The sequence below is a fragment of the Elephas maximus genome, chromosome 17 (genome assembly GCF_024166365.1).
Source record: "Elephas maximus indicus isolate mEleMax1 chromosome 17, mEleMax1 primary haplotype, whole genome shotgun sequence".
Lineage (NCBI taxonomy): Eukaryota > Metazoa > Chordata > Mammalia > Proboscidea > Elephantidae > Elephas > Elephas maximus.
Genome location: NC_064835.1, coordinates 61255925 through 61275121, shown reverse-complemented (window position 1 = coordinate 61275121; position 19197 = coordinate 61255925). Strand labels below are relative to the sequence as shown.

General features: G+C 42.2%; 1 protein-coding gene across 1 annotated transcript in view; it reads right to left on the bottom strand.

Annotated features, from left to right (window-relative positions):
• M1AP (meiosis 1 associated protein) overlaps positions 1 to 19197 on the bottom strand; it is an 83310-nt gene that overhangs the window by 8650 nt on the left and 55463 nt on the right. Inside the window, exons 4-6 of the mRNA XM_049856448.1 lie at positions 18101 to 18274; positions 10229 to 10391; positions 8909 to 9050 (exon numbers count right to left, since the gene is read on the bottom strand). Coding sequence (XP_049712405.1) covers positions 8909 to 9050; positions 10229 to 10391; positions 18101 to 18274 — 479 coding nt within the window. The remainder of the gene's footprint in view (positions 1 to 8908; positions 9051 to 10228; positions 10392 to 18100; positions 18275 to 19197) is intronic.

The window sequence follows — 19197 nt, the reverse complement described above, 5'->3', positions numbered from 1 at the left end:
AGGTAGACTCTGGGGGGCAGGAAAAGCTTCATAGTGAAGACACTTAAGCAGAAAATAGAAGAAATGAGTAGATATTGTCAGGGAGCAGAGGCAGTGGGATGGCAGTAGCAAGAAAAAAGGTGTATTGTGAAACAGGCTTGCATATTTCGGGAACTTTTGGTCATCTATTACTGTGGCTGGAGTGACGGATGGAGGGGCATGGTAAAGATGAACCCAGAAAAAAGAGACAAGGCTGGGTCTAGGAAGCCCACTGGCCCAATGCTAGCCTGTTGTCCTAGAACCTGTCTGTCTTCACTGTAGACTCTTCACTCTGCAACTTTTTTCTCTCTTCTTCTTTTTTTTAAAATGGCTCCTGACCTGCCATCACCCCATTCAGCTTGGATTCTTGGTTTGACTCTAAGCCTGTATAACCAAGAACTTTCCATTTCCCCACCCATTTATAGCCCAACCAGCTCATCGCCTGCACATTCAGACTCCTGCTGGACACATCCTGGCTTAAGTTCTGTCACTTCTGTGGCCAATTAGGGCGGACATGGCCTGTAGAGCCCTGGAATGCATTTCCAGAGACTGACATTTTAAGTAGGAAACTGAAAGACCTAGGTGGTATTTTCATTTCTTTTTCTAGTTCGCACAGACATGACTTTGTAAGAGAAACGAGGCTGTGGAAAGTGAGTCACTAGCTACATAACTGGGGTACACAGTAGGATTTGGTTATTGAAATAGTGTTTTCCTGGGGATGGATAGACTCATGGCATAAAGGCTTGGAAAATATTAATTTTATTTATTTATATACTTCTTGCCACATTCCATAAAGCAGTTAAGCCAGTTTAGAAAAATGCAACAAAACAGAAATATAAAATAAATAATTAAGAGGACTGGACAAAGGAAAAATCAGGGTAGGGCAAGGATAGAGCCAGGATTAGATGAGCTCACTGAAATGCAGACCACTTCCTTTTGGGAGAAAGGAGCTCCACAGCTTTTCCTGGTATAAAATCTGGGTGCTCTCTTGTGGGTCCTTGTTGAGTAGTGAATGATTTTCAGAGAACTCCTGCAACCAGCACGATAATGGATTTCATATGGCTGTAGAGTGGTCCAGAGTTTGGGTTCTGGAGCCAGCCTTTCTGGGTTCAAACCTAGTTCTACCATTTACCAGCTGGGTGATGTGGGCCTTAGTTTCCACATCTGTAAAAGAGGGATAATAATGCCTGCCTCTTAAGATGGTTGTGAGGGTAAAATACATGAATATTTGTGAGGTGTTTAGAACAGGGAAGAACTCGATAAATGTAATAAAGCGTTATATTTCTAAAAATTAAAAATACATTTATGATTTATACTGTATACATTCATACATTTAGTAATAATAACAGGCTTATTGAATTTTGTTAAATTAAAAATAACTGAATTGCTTTTTTGATACAGAGCTATACAAGTTCCAAAGAATGCAGTCCAAGCATATACCTCTCTTATGGTCTGCCTTGATCTAGGAGTGAAATTTATAGGAACGAAGGGATGGCACATGTCTTTCAGGAAAGACTGGGAAAAAATGTTTTATCAAGAGCTTTGCTGATTCAACGAAGCGATCTTCTGACTCAAAGCAAAATAATCTGTGAGGAAGGCAGAAGGGTGCCACATTTAAGTCTCAAGTAAAACATCAGGGAACGGAGTATCGGTTAAGGCTGCAGTTGACTAAGGCTTAGAATACATGTAAAATGTAATCTGAAAAGTTACACAGCATTTATAGCTGATGAGGCCTGGTGGGCTGGCACTAATGACTAGAATTTAATTATGGCAGAAGAACTGCTCTAAAAGAAGGGGTGGAGGAAGAGACAGCACTGAATAAACTGAGCCATGCTTACACTTGTAAGGAAACCCAGGAACTGGAAAATGAAAACATGGAGGAGCCAGCCAGATGGTTGAGGGTAAACCAGAGAATGTACTGTAGAGTTTGTTTAGCCAGATGGGAGCTACAAAGAGAAAATAACTGCACACTTGTTAAGCATCTACTTCTGTATCTAAGGGGGTTGCAGTGGCCAGCGGCAGACTGGTTCTCCTGCCTAGAACAACCAGAGCAGCTGAATAATACACAGAAACCATTTGTCTGAAGGCAGTCGGGGAGGTCCTGAGGCAATAGGACCTAGAGGTAGCTAAGTCTGTGACAAAGGAAGACTCCTGAGAGGAGTGGGAATTACTGTGGTCACTTTTACCCCAAGGGCCTATGTTGATTCCAGGCTGGAGGAAATGAGTGTGTGTGTGTGTATGTGTGTGTGTGTGTGTGTGTGTGTGTGTGTGTGTGGCGTATGTGTGTATGTGCGTGTGCGTGGTGTGTGTGTGTGTGTGTGTGTGTGTGTGCATGCAGACATGCACGGGGTAGGGGGCAGTGTCTGAGAATCCAGACTTTGCACACATTGAGCACTTACTGGGGAACAGAGAAACCAGCAGACCTTTTGGGAGAGACATGGTGGTGGGGGGGGAGGCTTCAAACCAATTTTCCACTTAGCTCATTTGCCAAATACTGGGACTGCTTGGGGCAGGAGGCAAAAACACCCAAGCAGAAAGTTCTGAAAAGTTGAATATTTTAGCAGTGTTTGGAGACAAAATTAGAGTTGGGATCTTCCATGGGGACGGAATGCACATAATAAATCAGGCTTTCAGTGGAAAACCCTGAAGGGCCAGAAGCAAACCAGGGGTGCACTGAGCCTTAGCTGGGCTGCAGCCCAGCCTTAATGCAGCACAGTCCTGCCTGAGTGGAATAGGATGATCAGCCGCTACTCTATCTGCCTAGGGCAGGGAAGGATGAACCCTCTCTAGAGGACGCCAAAATCAATCAGAGCCGCTACAATTTCTTTATATACAATGTATCCTCCATTAAAATATTACCAGGTTTGCCGAAAGTCCGGACCAAATGTCTGAAAATCAAGAGAAAAAAGAAACGACAGAAACAAATCCACAGGTGATTGGAGTTAGCTGATAAGAATTTAAATAACGATTACTGCATACAAGAAAACAGGTGAAAATATGGAGAATTTCTCCAGCAAACTGGAACCTATACAAAAAGAAACAAATGGAAATTGTAGAACCACTAACCAACCACTATGTACAAATCATGTGCCAGGCATATGCTAGGTGCTTTAAACATGTAATATTATTTAATCATCTTAAAAACCTTACGAGGTATATTTTATTATCTCTATTTTACATGTGATTGTGAGGATGGCTCAGGACTGGGCAGTGTTTTGTTCTATTGTACGTAGGGTCACTATGAGTCAGAATTGACTCGATGGCACCTAACAACAGCAACAACAACATTTTACATGTGACAGGGGACAAGAGTTACTAACATGTCCACCATGTACCTTCTCCCTTCTTTCCCACTCTACTTCTAACTCACGAAAGGAGTAGTCTTATCATGTTACAGGAATTAAATCGACTACATTTGTGGAAACAGACAAAGGAGGAGCTCATGTCAGCTCTATTCCTGCATATTTTGAAAAGGTAGAGAGAGACAGGCCATGAGAGGGAGGAGAACTATGTCAGTGAGGCTAAGTCAATCTACACAACACGTGGCTGAGACGGGGAGGGCGCAGACAGAGAGAGGAACAGGAACTGGAGATGTAGAGAGAGTTTTATGAAAGGCTCTTGGAACAGTTCCAGGTCTGAGATAATTGGGGAGAAAGAGATCTGAGAAATGTCATCATGGGTTATGAAATAGATCCTCTTTGGTGTTCAGTGAAGACACAAAATAAATTAATTTGAAAATTACTTTTGGGCTTCTGTGTAGTGCTTCCTTACATGACATTGGTGCAAAGACTAAATCATGTGGAGGCTACTAGATTTGTTAGGGTTACAAATAGATGAATACACCGAAGGTCAGAATTCACACAGTTGGGAAACAAGGAAGCTGTCAGCAATCTTGAGCCATCTATTCTAACGCCCATGCTTTTCATGGGCAATACAAATTACATTTCACCACAACAGATTAGAAAACTGCCTTGCTTTGACTCTCCAAAAAAGAGAGGTAACAAAGTGGAGGAATTTCTACTCTGGACCTAAATTGACTAAGACTGAGGAATTAAATTAGGTGGTAAAGTAAGGAATTGTTAGAAACACTAGGAAAGGCAACCACATCATCTCGGAGTCTGGGCAGTCAAATTTATATCTTAGACTTTAACCCAAATCATAGGATCATATGTACCTTAAGCTATTTGAAATATGCTTCTCTCTAAAAAGGAATAGAGCACACAAATGTCTAGTGATAAATGGAGGAATCTGGAAGGTCTCATTAAAGAAACACCATTTGAGATGAGTCTTTCAGAATGGGGTAGGATTTGAACACCTGAAGATGAAAAGGTGACAATGTGAGTAAAGCTTCAAGAGTGGGAAAATGTAAGGTTTGTATATTAATTTGGCTGGAGTATATACAATGCACAAAGGGGGAATAATGGAAGGCAGACTGGACCTTGAATACTAGGCTAAGAACTTGAATGTATAAGCAATAGGAAGCTACAAGATATTTTGAAGCTGAGGAATGGTAAGATCTGTGCTGTGTTTCAAGAGTAACCTCGTGGCAGCACATAAAATGGATTGGGAAGGAGAAACACCAAAGACACTGAGACAAGGTAAGAGATGATTGCAATATTTAAAGGAAAGAGGTAAAAAGGGCCTGAACTAGGATAGTGACAATAAGAATGGAAAGGAGAAGACAAATGCAGCAGATGGTGTGGGAAGAGAACAGGCAAAGCTTAATCAGTGACTGGGTATTGGCACCACAGAAAAACATATGCTAATCAGGAGAATGCTTCAAGAACATTAATCTGGTGCCAGAGTGCAAGGCAAATGAAAAGAGAAGAGATTCAAGGTAGGAAAGCAGGTTCGGAGTTTACTGATGAAGTCTCGGTGAGAACAAAGGAATGAGAAGGAAAGGGCAGTCAGTTATAACTCACGAGAGGAAAATTGATGTGACTTGGTGATGAAGTCTGTGAAAAGGGTGAGATGACTGAAAGTTACTGAGGTTTCAAGCTTGGGTGATTAGACGGTCGTGGTAGTGCTATTAACAGAAAGACAGAAGTTAGAATGAGAAGTTGGCTTGAGGGGGAACATCACAATGAAAAACAGGAGGCAAGGGAGTTCCACAGGGAGCTGGCTTGACATCAGACTTTAAAACAGCACATGAAAAAGGCATCAGAAAGAACACAAAGACCAAGGACGGGTTAAAGAAGTTCTGCAAACTTGTAAAAGAGGGCCAGGAAGGTTAAAACTTGAACTAGGTCTTGTCACACAGAAGGTATGCAAAAAATTTTTCTTTGTTGTTGAATGAATGAGCAGATGCTTATAAAAAATGCCTTCCACTAACACACTGCCTTTCAGGGATTTTGCTGCTTGGAGAAGATGTTGTCATGTGAAAAGCAAGAAGAAAGAACCCATTCAAACTTTGCTTCTCTCCTTTCCAGAAAAGGAGAGTGGTCTTTAATCTGGATGAAACATAGAGCAGAGAGAGCAGTAACACAAGATGGGTGAGGGCTGTTAAGAAGACCCAGTCAACTTCAAGTGAGTTCAAGTTCAATAAAGTGCAGAAGCATGAGGTCTAAGTGAAGGAATAATTAGCCTTAGCATTGCAGTCTGTATCTGGTCACATCCAGTGTATAGAATTTTGCAAAGAAGTTAAACACATGAACTTCCAAGTCAACAGAACTTGGTTCAAATTCTGACTCACCCACTTCCAATAGCTGTATAACTTTTGTTAAGTCACTTGACCTCTTTAGGCCTCGATCTTCCTCATCTGTAAAAATAGGGACAATGGTCCCTCCCTCACACAGTTACTGTTAGGATTAAATGAGAGAAAGTTTGAAAAGCGCTTGGTTAAGTGACTAAAACCAAAAACCAAACCTGGTGCTACTGAGTCAATTCCAACTCATAGCGACCCTGTAGGACAGAGTAGAACTGCCTCATATGGTTTCCAAGGAGTGGCTAGTGATTCACACTGCTGTCCCTCTGGTTAGCAGCTAAGCGCTTAACCGCTGGGCCACCAGGGTCCCTAAGTGCTCCAGAAAAGGGTATTAGTGAGGGAATAACCAGAACTTGTGAGAGTTTTCATGTGAGAGGTATGATAAGGAAGAGCTCTCTACAGCCCCTAGAATAGTGCCTGGCACATAAACCGAACCAAACCCAGTGCCGTCGAGTCAATTCCGGCTCATAGCGACCCTACAGGACAGAGTAGAACTGCCCCATAGAGTTTCCAAGGAGCGCCTGGCGGCTTTGAACTGCCGACCCTTTGGTTAGCAGCCGTAGCACTTAACCACTACGCCACCAGGGTTTCCACCAGTGCTCAGTAAATATTTGTTGAATAAATAAATACAGATTCTCACACTCCAAGTCTAGCGCAGAGAGACTCTGATCTTGTGTATATAAACTAAGAGTGGAAGGGAATATTCTTTCCCATTCTTATTTCTAAAGGCTACATAGCACCTTATTGTTTGGCCAAATTATAGCTCCTACAACTTTTCTTCTATTTAGATTTAAACATTCCTCTATTCAGGACATTTAGGTTGTTCCTTTTAATTTATTTATTCACTACTGTAAATCACTCTGAGCTGAACATGCTGGTACATCCATCTTGGGTCCGTTTTCTGATTGCTTTCTTGGACTACTTTCCCAGTAATGGAATTCAAGTGTTGAAAGTTACTACTTTCCAGAAAATTCACACTCCTTGTAGCAGTGTATTAGAATGGCAGTATATGTTTAAAATACCATGTACTATAAGAATGTACTGGAGGCTTTCAGGGGAAATTCCTAACTAGTGATGTGTCATCTCTGAGATGCTGAGGAATTGGGTGGAGTGGGGAGTAAACTGAGCTGTTGGGTACTACCAGTCAGAAGGCATCTGTTGTCTCTGCTCTGCAAAGACCAGAGATGGGTGTTCTTCGGATAGGAAACAGGAACTCAGTGGGTGGACTCAAAAGGGAGTGTGGGCTTTGAAACAGGAAAAAAAGTCTGCTTCTGATAGTGAAAGAGACACACTGCTGCGCTGTCCTGATCGCCCACATCCGACTGGGTCAAACCATCCATGGAGCAGTTATGCATCGCCTTGAGTTATATTTGCCATTGTTGTATTTTGCTTTCGTGTTGTATTATTGTTTCACGTGTGTGCTCTTTTATTTTTTCCATTTGCGGAAGTGGCATCCACCGAGTTGTTCAAGTCAGAAATGAAGCAGCTATTTGGTGCTTTCCTCTTCCTCCATCGAGTTCTGAAGATTCTATCTGTAAAATATTTCTCTAATTGGCAGCTTTTCTCATCTTGGCTTCCAACATCTAGCCCAAGCTGCCATTATCGCTTGCCCTCCTACCTCATTTTCTTGTCGCCATTCTTGCTTCTGCCAGTTCATTTCCAAATTTCAGTGTAAGTAACCTTTAAAAACTTAAAAAGATGATGTTATTATTCATGGACTTAAAGTCCAATGTCTTTAATTTGGCCTACACAGCTTTGTGTGATTTGACCCCTACTCACTTCTCCAACCCCACCTTTGCCTCTCTGTCAGCTCTCTGTATTTCAGCCACAATGGCTTTTTGTTCTTGATTCTTCTCTCAGCTCTTTCCAGCCTTGGGGTCTTTGCACATGCCTTTTCCTGCACTTGCAATGCCCTTCCTGCCACTATTCACCTGGCTAATTCCCATTCATCATGCAGTTCTCAATTTAAATGTCACTTTCACAGACAGGTCCTCTTACAGCAGTCTCTTCTTTTCCTTTATAAAATTATCACAATTAAAAATATAGACACATCAGCCTGAGACCAGAAGAACTAGGTTGTGCCCGGCTATAACTTATGACTGCCTTGACAGGGAACACAACAGAGGATTCCTGATGGAGCAGGAAAACAGTGGGATACAGGCCTCAAATTCTCATAAAAAGACTAGACTGAGACTAGAAGGACCCTGGAGGTCATGGTCCCCAGACCTTCTTTTAGCCCAAGACTGGAACCATTCCCAAAGCCAACTCTTCAGACAGGGATTGGACTGGGCCATAAGACAGGAAATGATACTGGTGAGGAATGAGCTTCTTGGATCAAGTAGACACATGAGACTATGTGGGCAGCTCCTGTCTGAAGGGGAGATAAGAACGCAGAGGGGGACAGGAGCTGGCTGAATGGACATGGGGAATACAGGGTGGAGAGGAGGAGTGTGCTGTCTCATCAGTGGGAGAACACCTAGGAGTACAGAGCAAGGTGTACGTAAATTTTTGTATGAGAGACTGACTTGATTTGTAAACTTCCACTTAAATCACAATTAAAAAAAAAATTGATGCACACAGCAATTGCCATTGAGTTTTCAATAGCTAAGTTTTTCAGAAATAGATCGCCAGGCCTTTCTTCTGAGGTGCCTCTGGGTGGACTTGAACCTCCAACCTTTCAGTTAGCAGCTGAGTATGTTAACTGCACCACTCAGGAATATCTATATGTATGTCTCTGTGTGTGTGTGTTTAATTCTGTCTCTTTTATTACAGAGTGAATCTCTTGAGGCCACAGATGATGCCTTTTATATTACCACTGAATATCTAGGGCTTAGCGCAATGTCTGGCACAGACCAGGTGCTCTTCATTTAAATAAATCATAATGCCCAGCACAGTGTTAAGAAGAAAGTGGGTTTTAAAATATAGTTACTTACGGAAAATCCTTTTTTGCCATTTAAATGTTCAGCCTACAAAATCAGGGATTTTCAAATTTAGTGTTATATAACTGAATTCAGGAATTATTTTCTGTAGCATGGAACCAACAAAGGCAAGTCAGAGGTGCTTCAAATTCCAGAGTATTTCCAGTTTTTTTCCCTATGCTCTTGAGGATTGGGGCAAGTTTGGGATTAGGGCAGGATCCAGTTAGCTGCTTTTCTGTGGTCCTCACCTGGGGACCTGGGTACTCACCAGCAAGCTGTGACACAAAGCATGGAAATGCTGCTGATTTGTCTCCAGCTCATCCCAGTCCAGCTGCCAACAGCTTGTGGGTCTGAGGATGAATGGGAGCCCGTACATCAGTGATTCACAGACCCCACTGAACTTTAGAGCCCTGAGAAGAAACAACGGCAGTGAGAGACTCTAGTGATATCCAGAACCTCTACCCAGATGCACTTAAATTCAGCTTAAGTCTAAGACCCTACTGTGAAAGTCTTTAGGTTAAAACAAGAAACCAAACCAGTTGCCACTGAGTAGGTTCTGACTCATGGCGACCCCATGTGTTTCAGAGTAGAGCTGTACTCCATAGGGTTTTCATGGCTGTGACCTTTCGGAAGCAGATTGCCAGGCCTTTCTTCCAATGTACCTCTGGGTGGGTTCAAACCATCAACCTTTCAGTTAGTAGCCTAGTGCTTAACTGTTTGAGCTACCCAGGGACTCTGCCTTTAGTTGGGACCTGTGAATTATTCATCTTTGTATGGCCAGCACCTAGCATGGTATCGGGCACACAGCAGATTCTCAAAATCTGTTAATGAATGCAGCAGCCATCATGAGGGCTCGAGACCCTGATGGATATTTCCTTTGCTGAACCCATTCCTTCCCAGGGACTTCTCTGGGGATGCTCCCATGGTACTCTGCTGCAGCAATCATGTTACCCAATAGTATGCTAACCATCTGCATCCCAGCCCTGGCTCTTTCATGGCAACTTGTTGACAAAGGATGCATTTAAGAAGGTTCTCTAACAGCATCCATAGCCACAAACCCCTGAACAAACTTGCTCAGGTACCTGTGCACTGAGCATCGTCATAAGAATTAGGAAACAGTAAAAGTGATCTCTGCCATTGCTCCTAATTCTGCCCTAGAATTAGCTCCCCTGGAAGTAAGAATCTTAGTGCTTAGAGAAACAGGAGTAGGGTGGAGAAGATTCTATGTACTGCTTGCTCCTTGAAGGTCGGATCTCTGTCCTGCCACCTAACACAGTAAGTGTTCAATAAGAATTACTGGATGTAAAGCTTTTATTTTCTACTGATCTTGTTTTTCTCTATGTTCAGAGACTTTCGGGATTTCCAATCCTCATCCAGACCTCAGAACGTTCTACCGAGGTACATCTTCTGCCATCTTCTCATTTGCTCTCTACTTGTTCTTTCATGCCCGTACATGTAATTGTTCCTTTGGAGCTGGCTCCTCCTGCCTGCCTACACTCGGAGATGCCCTCCGTCTCTGAACTACCTAGCCATGGAACCAGTAAGAACAAGTATTTCCATGGATGGGGGAGGTTCTTTTGGAACATACTTGACCACCTGGAGCTTGTAAGGAGACGCTGATGACTGGGAAGCCATCTGGTAGATTGTGCTGAAGTCTCCTTTGGGGTCATCCATTCTCAAGGAACCGTCAGCTGTGCCAGGGAGCAGGGACGGGCTAAGAAGTCTCTCTTGGAGATCACATTTCAGACACACTACAATAAAAAACAACATTGAGGGAGGGACTGTGGGTCACAGTTTACCTCAGGCTATGTGATTAACAGACAACATCTGTTGCCCATTCCACCTCTACCAGCAGGCAAGGGTTGGGAGGAGGCAGGGGAGTGGAAAGAAGAAAGCAGGATTGGTTTGGGAATCTACAGTATCTCTATCACTCTACACAACAGTTAACTTGTTTTCTGGGTCTGACATGATTTTTATTTGTTTTCTCTTGGGCTGGCTGAGCAGTTGCCTTACAGTGAGAGATCTGGCTTATGATCCAGTTTGAGGGGAATGTGTGTTATCTGTGGAGGAGGCAGCTAACACTTCCATATGCAGAGACCCTGTGGCAGTCAGAGAAGGAAATCTTGCCCCTGCTGCTTCCCTGTGGCTCAGCTTTGTTGACAGCACTGGTCGCATGCAGGTCTGCTAAAGGAAGAGCAGGAAAGCAGAAGTCAGGCAGGCAGTCAGCTGACAGCGACTGTTTCTCTGCGGGTTCTTCTAGGGACAATCCGGGGGAGGGGAGCAACAAGTTCCTGAAACAGTTTATTTTTTGATTCCCCAAAACCACTCCAAACATAAGCATTATTTATTATTATTTTTTAAGCCTTGGAGCATCACTGAGGAGGGCTTGGACTCGGTATGAGTCCCTCACCCAGGTGTTGTCTTCTTCGGTGTCATGCTCTGCTCCAGCGGTTACGTTCGCACGCCACAGTGCACAATGCTCTGTGGCACTAGGCTGGCATTCTTGATATTACAAAGTTTTAAAATAAAATGTATACCCAGTTTCAATACTGGTAACAGAATTGCAAATATAAGAATGTTCAGGACTGGTGAGAAGGCTAGTAGTTGATGTCAGTGATGTATCAAATGACTGTACTAACTGCAACATGAGATAAAAATAAAGGTAGAAATAAAGTAGGAAAAGAAAGAAAGAAAGAAAGAATGTCAGAGTAGGTGTCAGATCCAGTTGGCCCTCATGGGTCCAGAGAATCGGACCTAGACATGAATTCTGGGTGAGACAACTCTTGGCCTGGTGCTTCCCAGAGCCCAGGAAGTGGGTAGAAAAGACTTTGCCTAAGACTCCAGTTTACTCTCAGTTCCTCTTTGCCTGACTTTGCTGCTGGGTCCTGGGCCATCAGGACTGGGCAGCTGTGTTCCTCCGGCTGAGGATCTCAACCCTGGTTGAAATAAGAATCGCCTGGGGAAATTTTAAAAAATACCAATGTCTGGGCCCTACCCCAGACCAATTAAGTCAGGAACTGTAGTTCTCAGCCAAGTATTCCAAAGCTGGGAAAGCTGTTTTAGCAGGGCTGGAGTCTAGAACCAGGTATGCTTTTCACCACCCAGAGAAAGCAGGTCCCAAACCAAAGAAAGGAGAAGACACTTGTTTGTAGTCGACTGAGCACTCTGTCAGTGGGAGGCCTATGAGGGAAGCACATAGAGATGGGTTAAGGGCTAATAGGCAGTAAAGAAGCAGGTGGTGTGCAGTGGTGAACCTTGTAAGGAGGAGCCAAAGTGACATCCGATGAGCATTCTTCAAAAGACTCTGTACTAGGGGAATTCAAATTTGTTTTGTTTTGATTTGTTTCATTTCAAATGGATGTGGCAATGCCTCTGTTTTTTAAATGATGGGTAACTACAATATAGTCTTTACTGTGGTTGTTTAAAATCTTAGGTGGCTCATGCCCACCCCTGGAGGCCTACTTTTCCCAGACCTTACTCCAACTGTGCTCGGTCTGGAGTCCAGTGAAGACCTCCCTAGCAGACATGCTGACTGGAGTCTGGATCTAAGTTTGACCATGTGCCCCCAGAACTTGCAGATTTCCAAAAATGATTACATATAAATCTTCTGACTCTGACCCTGGTGCTGAAGGAGGTGAAAAGAGAGGGGAAAGCAGAGAAACTCTGATCAGCACCATGGTCAAATGCAACAATGGAAGAGTAGAAAGACTGGTTGCAGGAGTTCCTGGTCTTTTGACAGGCCCTAGCCCTTGACTCAAAATGGGAAGAAACAGCTGCAAATATTCATTAATAATTGGAATGTAAAATGTATGAAGAATGAATCTAAGAAAACTGGAAGTCATCAAAAATGAAAAGGAATGCATAAAGATCGATATCCTAGGCATTAATGAGCTGAAGTGGACTGGTATTGGCCATTTTGAATTGGACAATCATATGGTCTGGCATGCTGGGAATGACAAATTAAAGAGGAGTGGTGTCATATTCATTGTCAAAAAGAACATTTCAAGATCTGTTCTGAAGTACGATGCTGTCAGTGATAGGATAATATCTATATGCCTACAAGGACGATCAGTTAACACGACTATTATTCAAATTTACGCACCAATCACTAATACCAAAGATATAGAAATTGAAGATTTTTACCAGCTTCTGCAGTCTGAAATTGATCAAACATGCAATCAAGATGCACTGATAATTATTGGTGATTGGAATGTGAAAGTTGGAAACGAAAAAGAAGGATCTGTAGTTAGAAAATAAGGCCTTGGTGATAGAAATTACACTGGAGATCACATGATAAGAATTTTGCAAGACCAATGACTTATTCATTGCCAATATCTTTTTTCAACAACATAAACGGCAACTATACATATGGACCTCGCCAGATGGAATACGTAGGAATCAAATTGACTATATCTGTGGAAGAGATGATGGAGAAGCTATTATCAGTTAGAACATGGCTGGGGGCCAACTGTGGAACACACCACCAGTTCCTCTTATGAAAGTTCAAGTTGAAGCTGAAGAAAATTAAAACAAGTCCACAAAAGCCAAAGTATGGTCATGAGTATATCTCACCTGAATTTAGAGATATCTCAGGAATAGATTTGACACATTGAACACTAATGATTGAAGACCAGACAAGTTGTGGAATGACATCAAAAACATCATACATAAAGAAAGCAAAAGGTTATTAAAAAGACAAGTATGAAAGAAAAGACCAAAATGGATGTCAGAAGAGACTCTGAAACTTGCTCTTGAATGTAGAGTAGCTAAAGCAAGTGGAAGAAATGACGTAGTAAAAGAGCTGAACAGAAGATTTCAAAGGGTAGCTTGGGAAGACAAAGTAAAGTATTATAATGAAATGTGCAAAGAACTGGAATTAGAAAACCAAAAGGGACGCACATGCTCGGCATTTCTCAAGCTGAAAGAACTGAAGAAAAAAAATTCAAGCCTTGAGTTGCAATATTGAAGGATTCTGTCTTAGTTATACAGTGCTGCTATAACAGAAATACCAGAAGTGGATGGCTTTAACAAACAGAAGTTTATTCTCTCACAGTTTAGGAAGCTAGAAGTCCAAATTCATGATGTCGACTCCAGGGGATGGCTTTCTCTCTGTGTTGGCTCTGGAGGAAAGTCCTTGTCATCAATCTTCCCCTGGTCTAGGAGCTTCTCAGCACAGGAACCTCTGGTCCAAAGGACATGCTTTACTCCCGGCTTTGCTTTCTTGGTGGTATGAAGCTCCCTTGTCTCTCTGCTCACTTCTCTCTTTTATATCTCAAAGGAGATTGACTTAAGACACAACCTAATCTTGTAGATTGAGTCCTGCCTCATTAGCATAACTGTCTCTAATCCTGCCTCATTAACATCATAGAGGTAGGATTTACAATGCATAGGCAAATCACATCAGATGACAAAATGGTGGAGAGTCACACAATACTGTGAATGATGGCTTAGCCAAATTGACACATTTTGGGGGGATACAATTCAATCCATAACAGATTCTATGGGCAAAATGTTGAACAAACACAGGAAGCATCAAAAGAAGATGGAAAGAATACACAGAGTCACTGTACCAAAAAGAATTGGTCAATGTTCAACCATTTCAGGAGGTAGCATATGATCAAGAACCAATGATATCGAAGGAAAAGTCAAGCTGCACCGAAGGCATTGTTAAAACACAAGCCTCCAGGAATTGACAGAATACCAACTGAGATGTTTCGATGAATGGATGCAGCACCTGAAGTTCTCACTCATCTCTGCCAAGAAATTTGGAAGACAGCTACCTGGCCACTGACAGGAAGAGATCCATATTTGTGCCTATTCCAAAGAAAGGTGATCCAATAGAATGTGGAAATTATTGAACAATATCATTAATACCACATGCAAGTAAAATTTTGCTGAAGATCTTTCAAAAGTGGTGGCCACAGTACATTGACAGGGTGCTGCCAGAAATTCAATCCAGATTCAGAAGAGGATGTGGAATGAGGGATATCATTGCTGATGTCACGTGGATCTTGGCTGAAAGCAGAGAATACCAGAAAGATGTTTATCTGTATTTTATCAACTATGCAAAGGCATTGACTGTGTGGATTATAACAAATTATGGATACCATCGTGAAGAATGGTGTGATGGTTACAATTGTGTGTCAACTTGGCTGGGCCATGATTCTCAGTGTTTATATGTGATCGCTCCCATGATTGAACCTGCTGTGAGTAGCCAATTAGTTGAAAGGGAGTTTCCTAGGAGGTGTGGCCTGCATCTGAACATGAGCAGATGTTCTGGCTTTTTTGCTCACTCTGGATCCTGCAGCTGTCTCCTGTTCGTCTGACTTTTCATTCTTGGGACTTGAGCTATCAGCTTATCTGCCAATTTTAGGATTTGTCGATCTTCACAGCCTGTAAGCAAAAGCCCTGCTCTCTGACTTGCTGATCTTGGGTTCGCCAGCCCCTGTGGGTATGTGAATCAAGAGAAGCCTCTATCCTGATCCACGGACTTGGGACGGTCCAGCCTCTACAGACTCATGAGTCGTTTCCTTGGTATAAATCTCTCTCTATATATATTTATATGTTTTAGTGGTTTTGCTTCTCTAGAGAACCCAGCCTAAGACAAATGGGAATTCCAGAACACTTAATTGTGCTCATGAGGAACCTATATACAAACCAAGAGGCAGTTGTTCAAACAGAACAAGGAAAGGTGTGCATCAGGGTTGTATCCTTTCACCACACTTATTCAATCTGTATGAGGAACAAAAAATTCGAGAAGCTGGACTATATGAAGAAGAATGCAACATCAGGATTGGAGGAAAACTCATTAACAACCTGTAACATGCAGATGACACAGCCTTACCTGTTGAAAGTGAAAAGAACTTGAAGCACTTACTGATGAACATCAATGACTACAGCCTTCAGCATGGATTACACCTCAACATAAAGAGAACAAAAATCCTCACAACTGGACCAATAAGCAACATCATGATAAAGGGAGAGAAGAGTGAAGATGTCAAGGATTTCATTTTACTTGGACCCACAATACACAGCCAATGGAAGCAGCAGTCAAGAAATCAAACAACATATTGCATTGGGCAAATCTGCTGCAAAAGAGCTCTTTAGAGTGTTAAAAAGCTACGATGTCGCTTTGAGGACTAAAGTACGCCTGACTCCAGCCATGGTATTTTCAATCACCTCATATGTATGTGTGAAAGCTGGATGATGAATAAGGAAGACACAAGAAGAACTGATGCCTTTGAATTATGGTGTTGGTGAAGAATGTTGAATGTCAGAAGAAAGAACAAATCTGTCTCGGAGGAAGTGTAGCCAGAATGCTCCTTAGATGCAAGGAAGGCGAGACTTTGTCTCACGTACTTTGGACATGTTATCAGGAGGGACAAATCCCTTGAGAAGGAAATCATGCTTGGCAAGGTAGAGAGGGTCTGCCAAAAGAGGAAGACCCTCGATGAAATGGATTGATAAAGTGGCTGCAACAATGGGCTCAAACATAACAATGATTGTGAAGATGGCACAGTGTCTTGTTCTGTTGTACGCAGAGTTGCTATGAGTTAGAATTGGCTGGATGGCACCTAACAACAATAACAACAAGTCCCCCTAGTGAAAGAAGTGAATCTCTAGCTCCTTTGCTCAGAACTGCCCAGCACTAGGCAGGTTAGTGTAGTAGGTAAGGGCCCAGGCTCTAAAGGCAGATAGACCTGGGTTTGATGAACATCCTCTGAGCTGAGAATAGTCAAATGCACAAAATAGAGGTTTCGGATGACTATTAGTCAGAATTGACTTGATAGCAACGAATTTCGGTTTTTTTTGGTTACTACTCTACTCTAACCCAAAAGAGCACTTTCAATACTATTTCTAAGTGATAAGACAGAATTATGTCATGTTTAATGGGCAGTGTTTTTCTTTCTTAGTGGTACAGAAAACAGTGGTGTATCTTGTAATTGACAGCATCTTATATTCAGTGTCATAGGGTAATAGCACCTGACTCATGGTGTTTTGTGAAGATAAAATGAAACAATGCCAGGAAAAGTGTTAACATGATGCCTGGCACAGTGAGAGGGCTCAGTGATATGTTGGCTATCAATTACCTTCTGTATAAAATTGCCAGTTGCCTTAAATAGGGGAAAATAGATAAGAAGTGAATTCCAGAGGATGCAACAGAGAGGAATTGGTGCTATGAACCCTGGACAAAAGGGGTGGAAAGGAAGTCCTGGGAAGATTTTACACACAATGGAAAGGCAGATTAAAATAAAGTTAAGCTGTCAAAGGCGTCCCAGGTCCTAGGTTGAGAGAAAGGGATCTGTTAGAGACTCCATGGCTAACTTTAGAAAGAAAGGGTCTTGGAAAACCATAATCCTATCTAATAACACCTTCAATGGGTTGTTCCCTGTCCTGACAGAGACCAGGGTCATAGAAAACTTCTACGACAGTTCCATCTGAAGAAAAAGGAACATGCATAAGAACTCAAATATGCTGCCAACGGCCAAGAAAGAGTCCCTGAAGGAAGCAGTGACTCCAGTGTGTCATGTCAGAGCCTGTGAGAAGGGCCCCTGTAAGCATGATGTCCAGTCCAGCCTTCAACCCTCCACTGACCTCTGTAGTCACTACCAAGACGCTACTCAATGAGAAAAATGGGTACAAACGTCCACTGTTAAAGAGGAAGATATCCCATGGTCCTTTCGCTTTAGAGTTGATCTCAGAAGAGTCAGCTTTCTGAATCTCAGTGTGGCTGACTATACCATGGGCCCATCTGCAGGCCCCATCACCCCAGGTTCTGAGCCAATCTTCAAAGGCGTGGAAGAATAGAAATGGCCTTCTTCCTGTCATTTAGTGGGCCTTGGATGAAGTATTGTCACTAGTCTGAGCAATATCCAGGACCTTGTTGGCATGTGCAGAACACTGAATTGGATCTCTTGGTTTCAATAATTGCCTGAACATGCCTTGTGAACATGGTCTCTGGCCACTGATTGTCTCTCTGGGGCCAGCCTCTGTAGTTGCTTTGGTTCTACTCAATTTGGTGCCTCCCTAGCGAGAATATCTCAATTTAATCTTGGTCCTCTCCCTCTCTCCACAGGCCCTGTTTATCAACTGTTATTATTGAGATACCAGTATGCCTCAAATTATGTCAGCAGTATTTACCACACTTAAAATTAGAAAATGGAAAAAACAAAAAATGATTCATCATGCTCTTACATCGTATAGCTGATGCCCTATTATTGAGGTGTCTGAGGCTATTTGCCCCTAATCTAATTGGCCTTTGCTGGCTGGGCTTAATAAGGTTGGGTTTTCTAACTGTGGTCACTTTTTAGAACTTCCCTTCTGACTTCTCATGCTTACACTGGAGAGTCTCATCCAATTCCTAGGCCTCAACTACTCTGTACTCTAATGACTCACTAGATCCTAATCCCAGACTAGGATAATCACAGCCTATATAAAATGCCTTTTGGGGGTTGTGTACATGGATTATCTCTGGCTCTGGAAAAGTTGCTGAAACACCCTGAAGGAAAAAGGAGATGGATATGCTCTTGGTCGGTTCCACTGTTATGTAGCCAGGCTTTGAAGAAAATCTCCATGCTGACAGTATCGTTGTCTATAGTCTGAAGGTCAATGTCAATTCCCAAGCTAGAACTCTCTGCAGAAGAAAGAGAAATAGTGGTTAGAGTGTTTTCTTCTTTAATTGGAAATTAAAAAAAATACAAAATTTTAAGTGCACCCATCAAGTCTACCTCCAGATATCTAGCCTGTAGAAATTTTTGGACAGTACGCAAAGAGGCATGAGCAAAGATGTTCACTGTAGCATTGTTATAATAACAAATAATCAAAACCCAAAAGGGAAGCAACTCAAATGCCCGTCAACAGGGGAAGGTTTATATAAATTATGGCAGACTCAAACTATGGAGTACTGTGCAGCTGTTAAAAAAAATAAAGCTAAATGTACTGATGGAGAGCTTAGAGAGAGTAAGTAGATAAAGAAAGTCATAGAAAAGACAAAAGACGGATAGTGGGGTTCCATTTACATAAGAAATAAAATGATTTGCATAAGCACATACATATATACGGAAATGCATTTTACAAAGGTCTGGTAGGCTATCACCGTTATCACTGTTAACAGTGATGGACTGGGAATGCAATTTATTACTCATATTTCTATACTGTTTGAATTTTATTGTAACCATATATTTCTTGTATTTAAAAAACATGCTAGAACCTAAAAACAACCAAAAAAATATATAGCAATGAAAGTTAAATATTTAGCTAACAAGAGGGACTTGGGCTTTATGGTGTTATCTGACAATGAAAATGTATTCAATTATTCTGTTATAAAACATCAATTTAAAAAAGACTATAAGGAAAAAAAAAGGTGAACCCTTGAGCTCCACTTTATGATACAGATTATTCGAGTTTGTCTTTGGCACAGTCTGCCTCACAAGTGTGGTTAGCAGCTAAGGAGATGGGGTGGTCTGGTGGAATGTGACTTAACTGCAAATCTGAGTGAATGGAACTGGGTAGGTGGGGGTCATGAGGCTTTGCTGGTATTTTTCCTGCTTCAGGGAA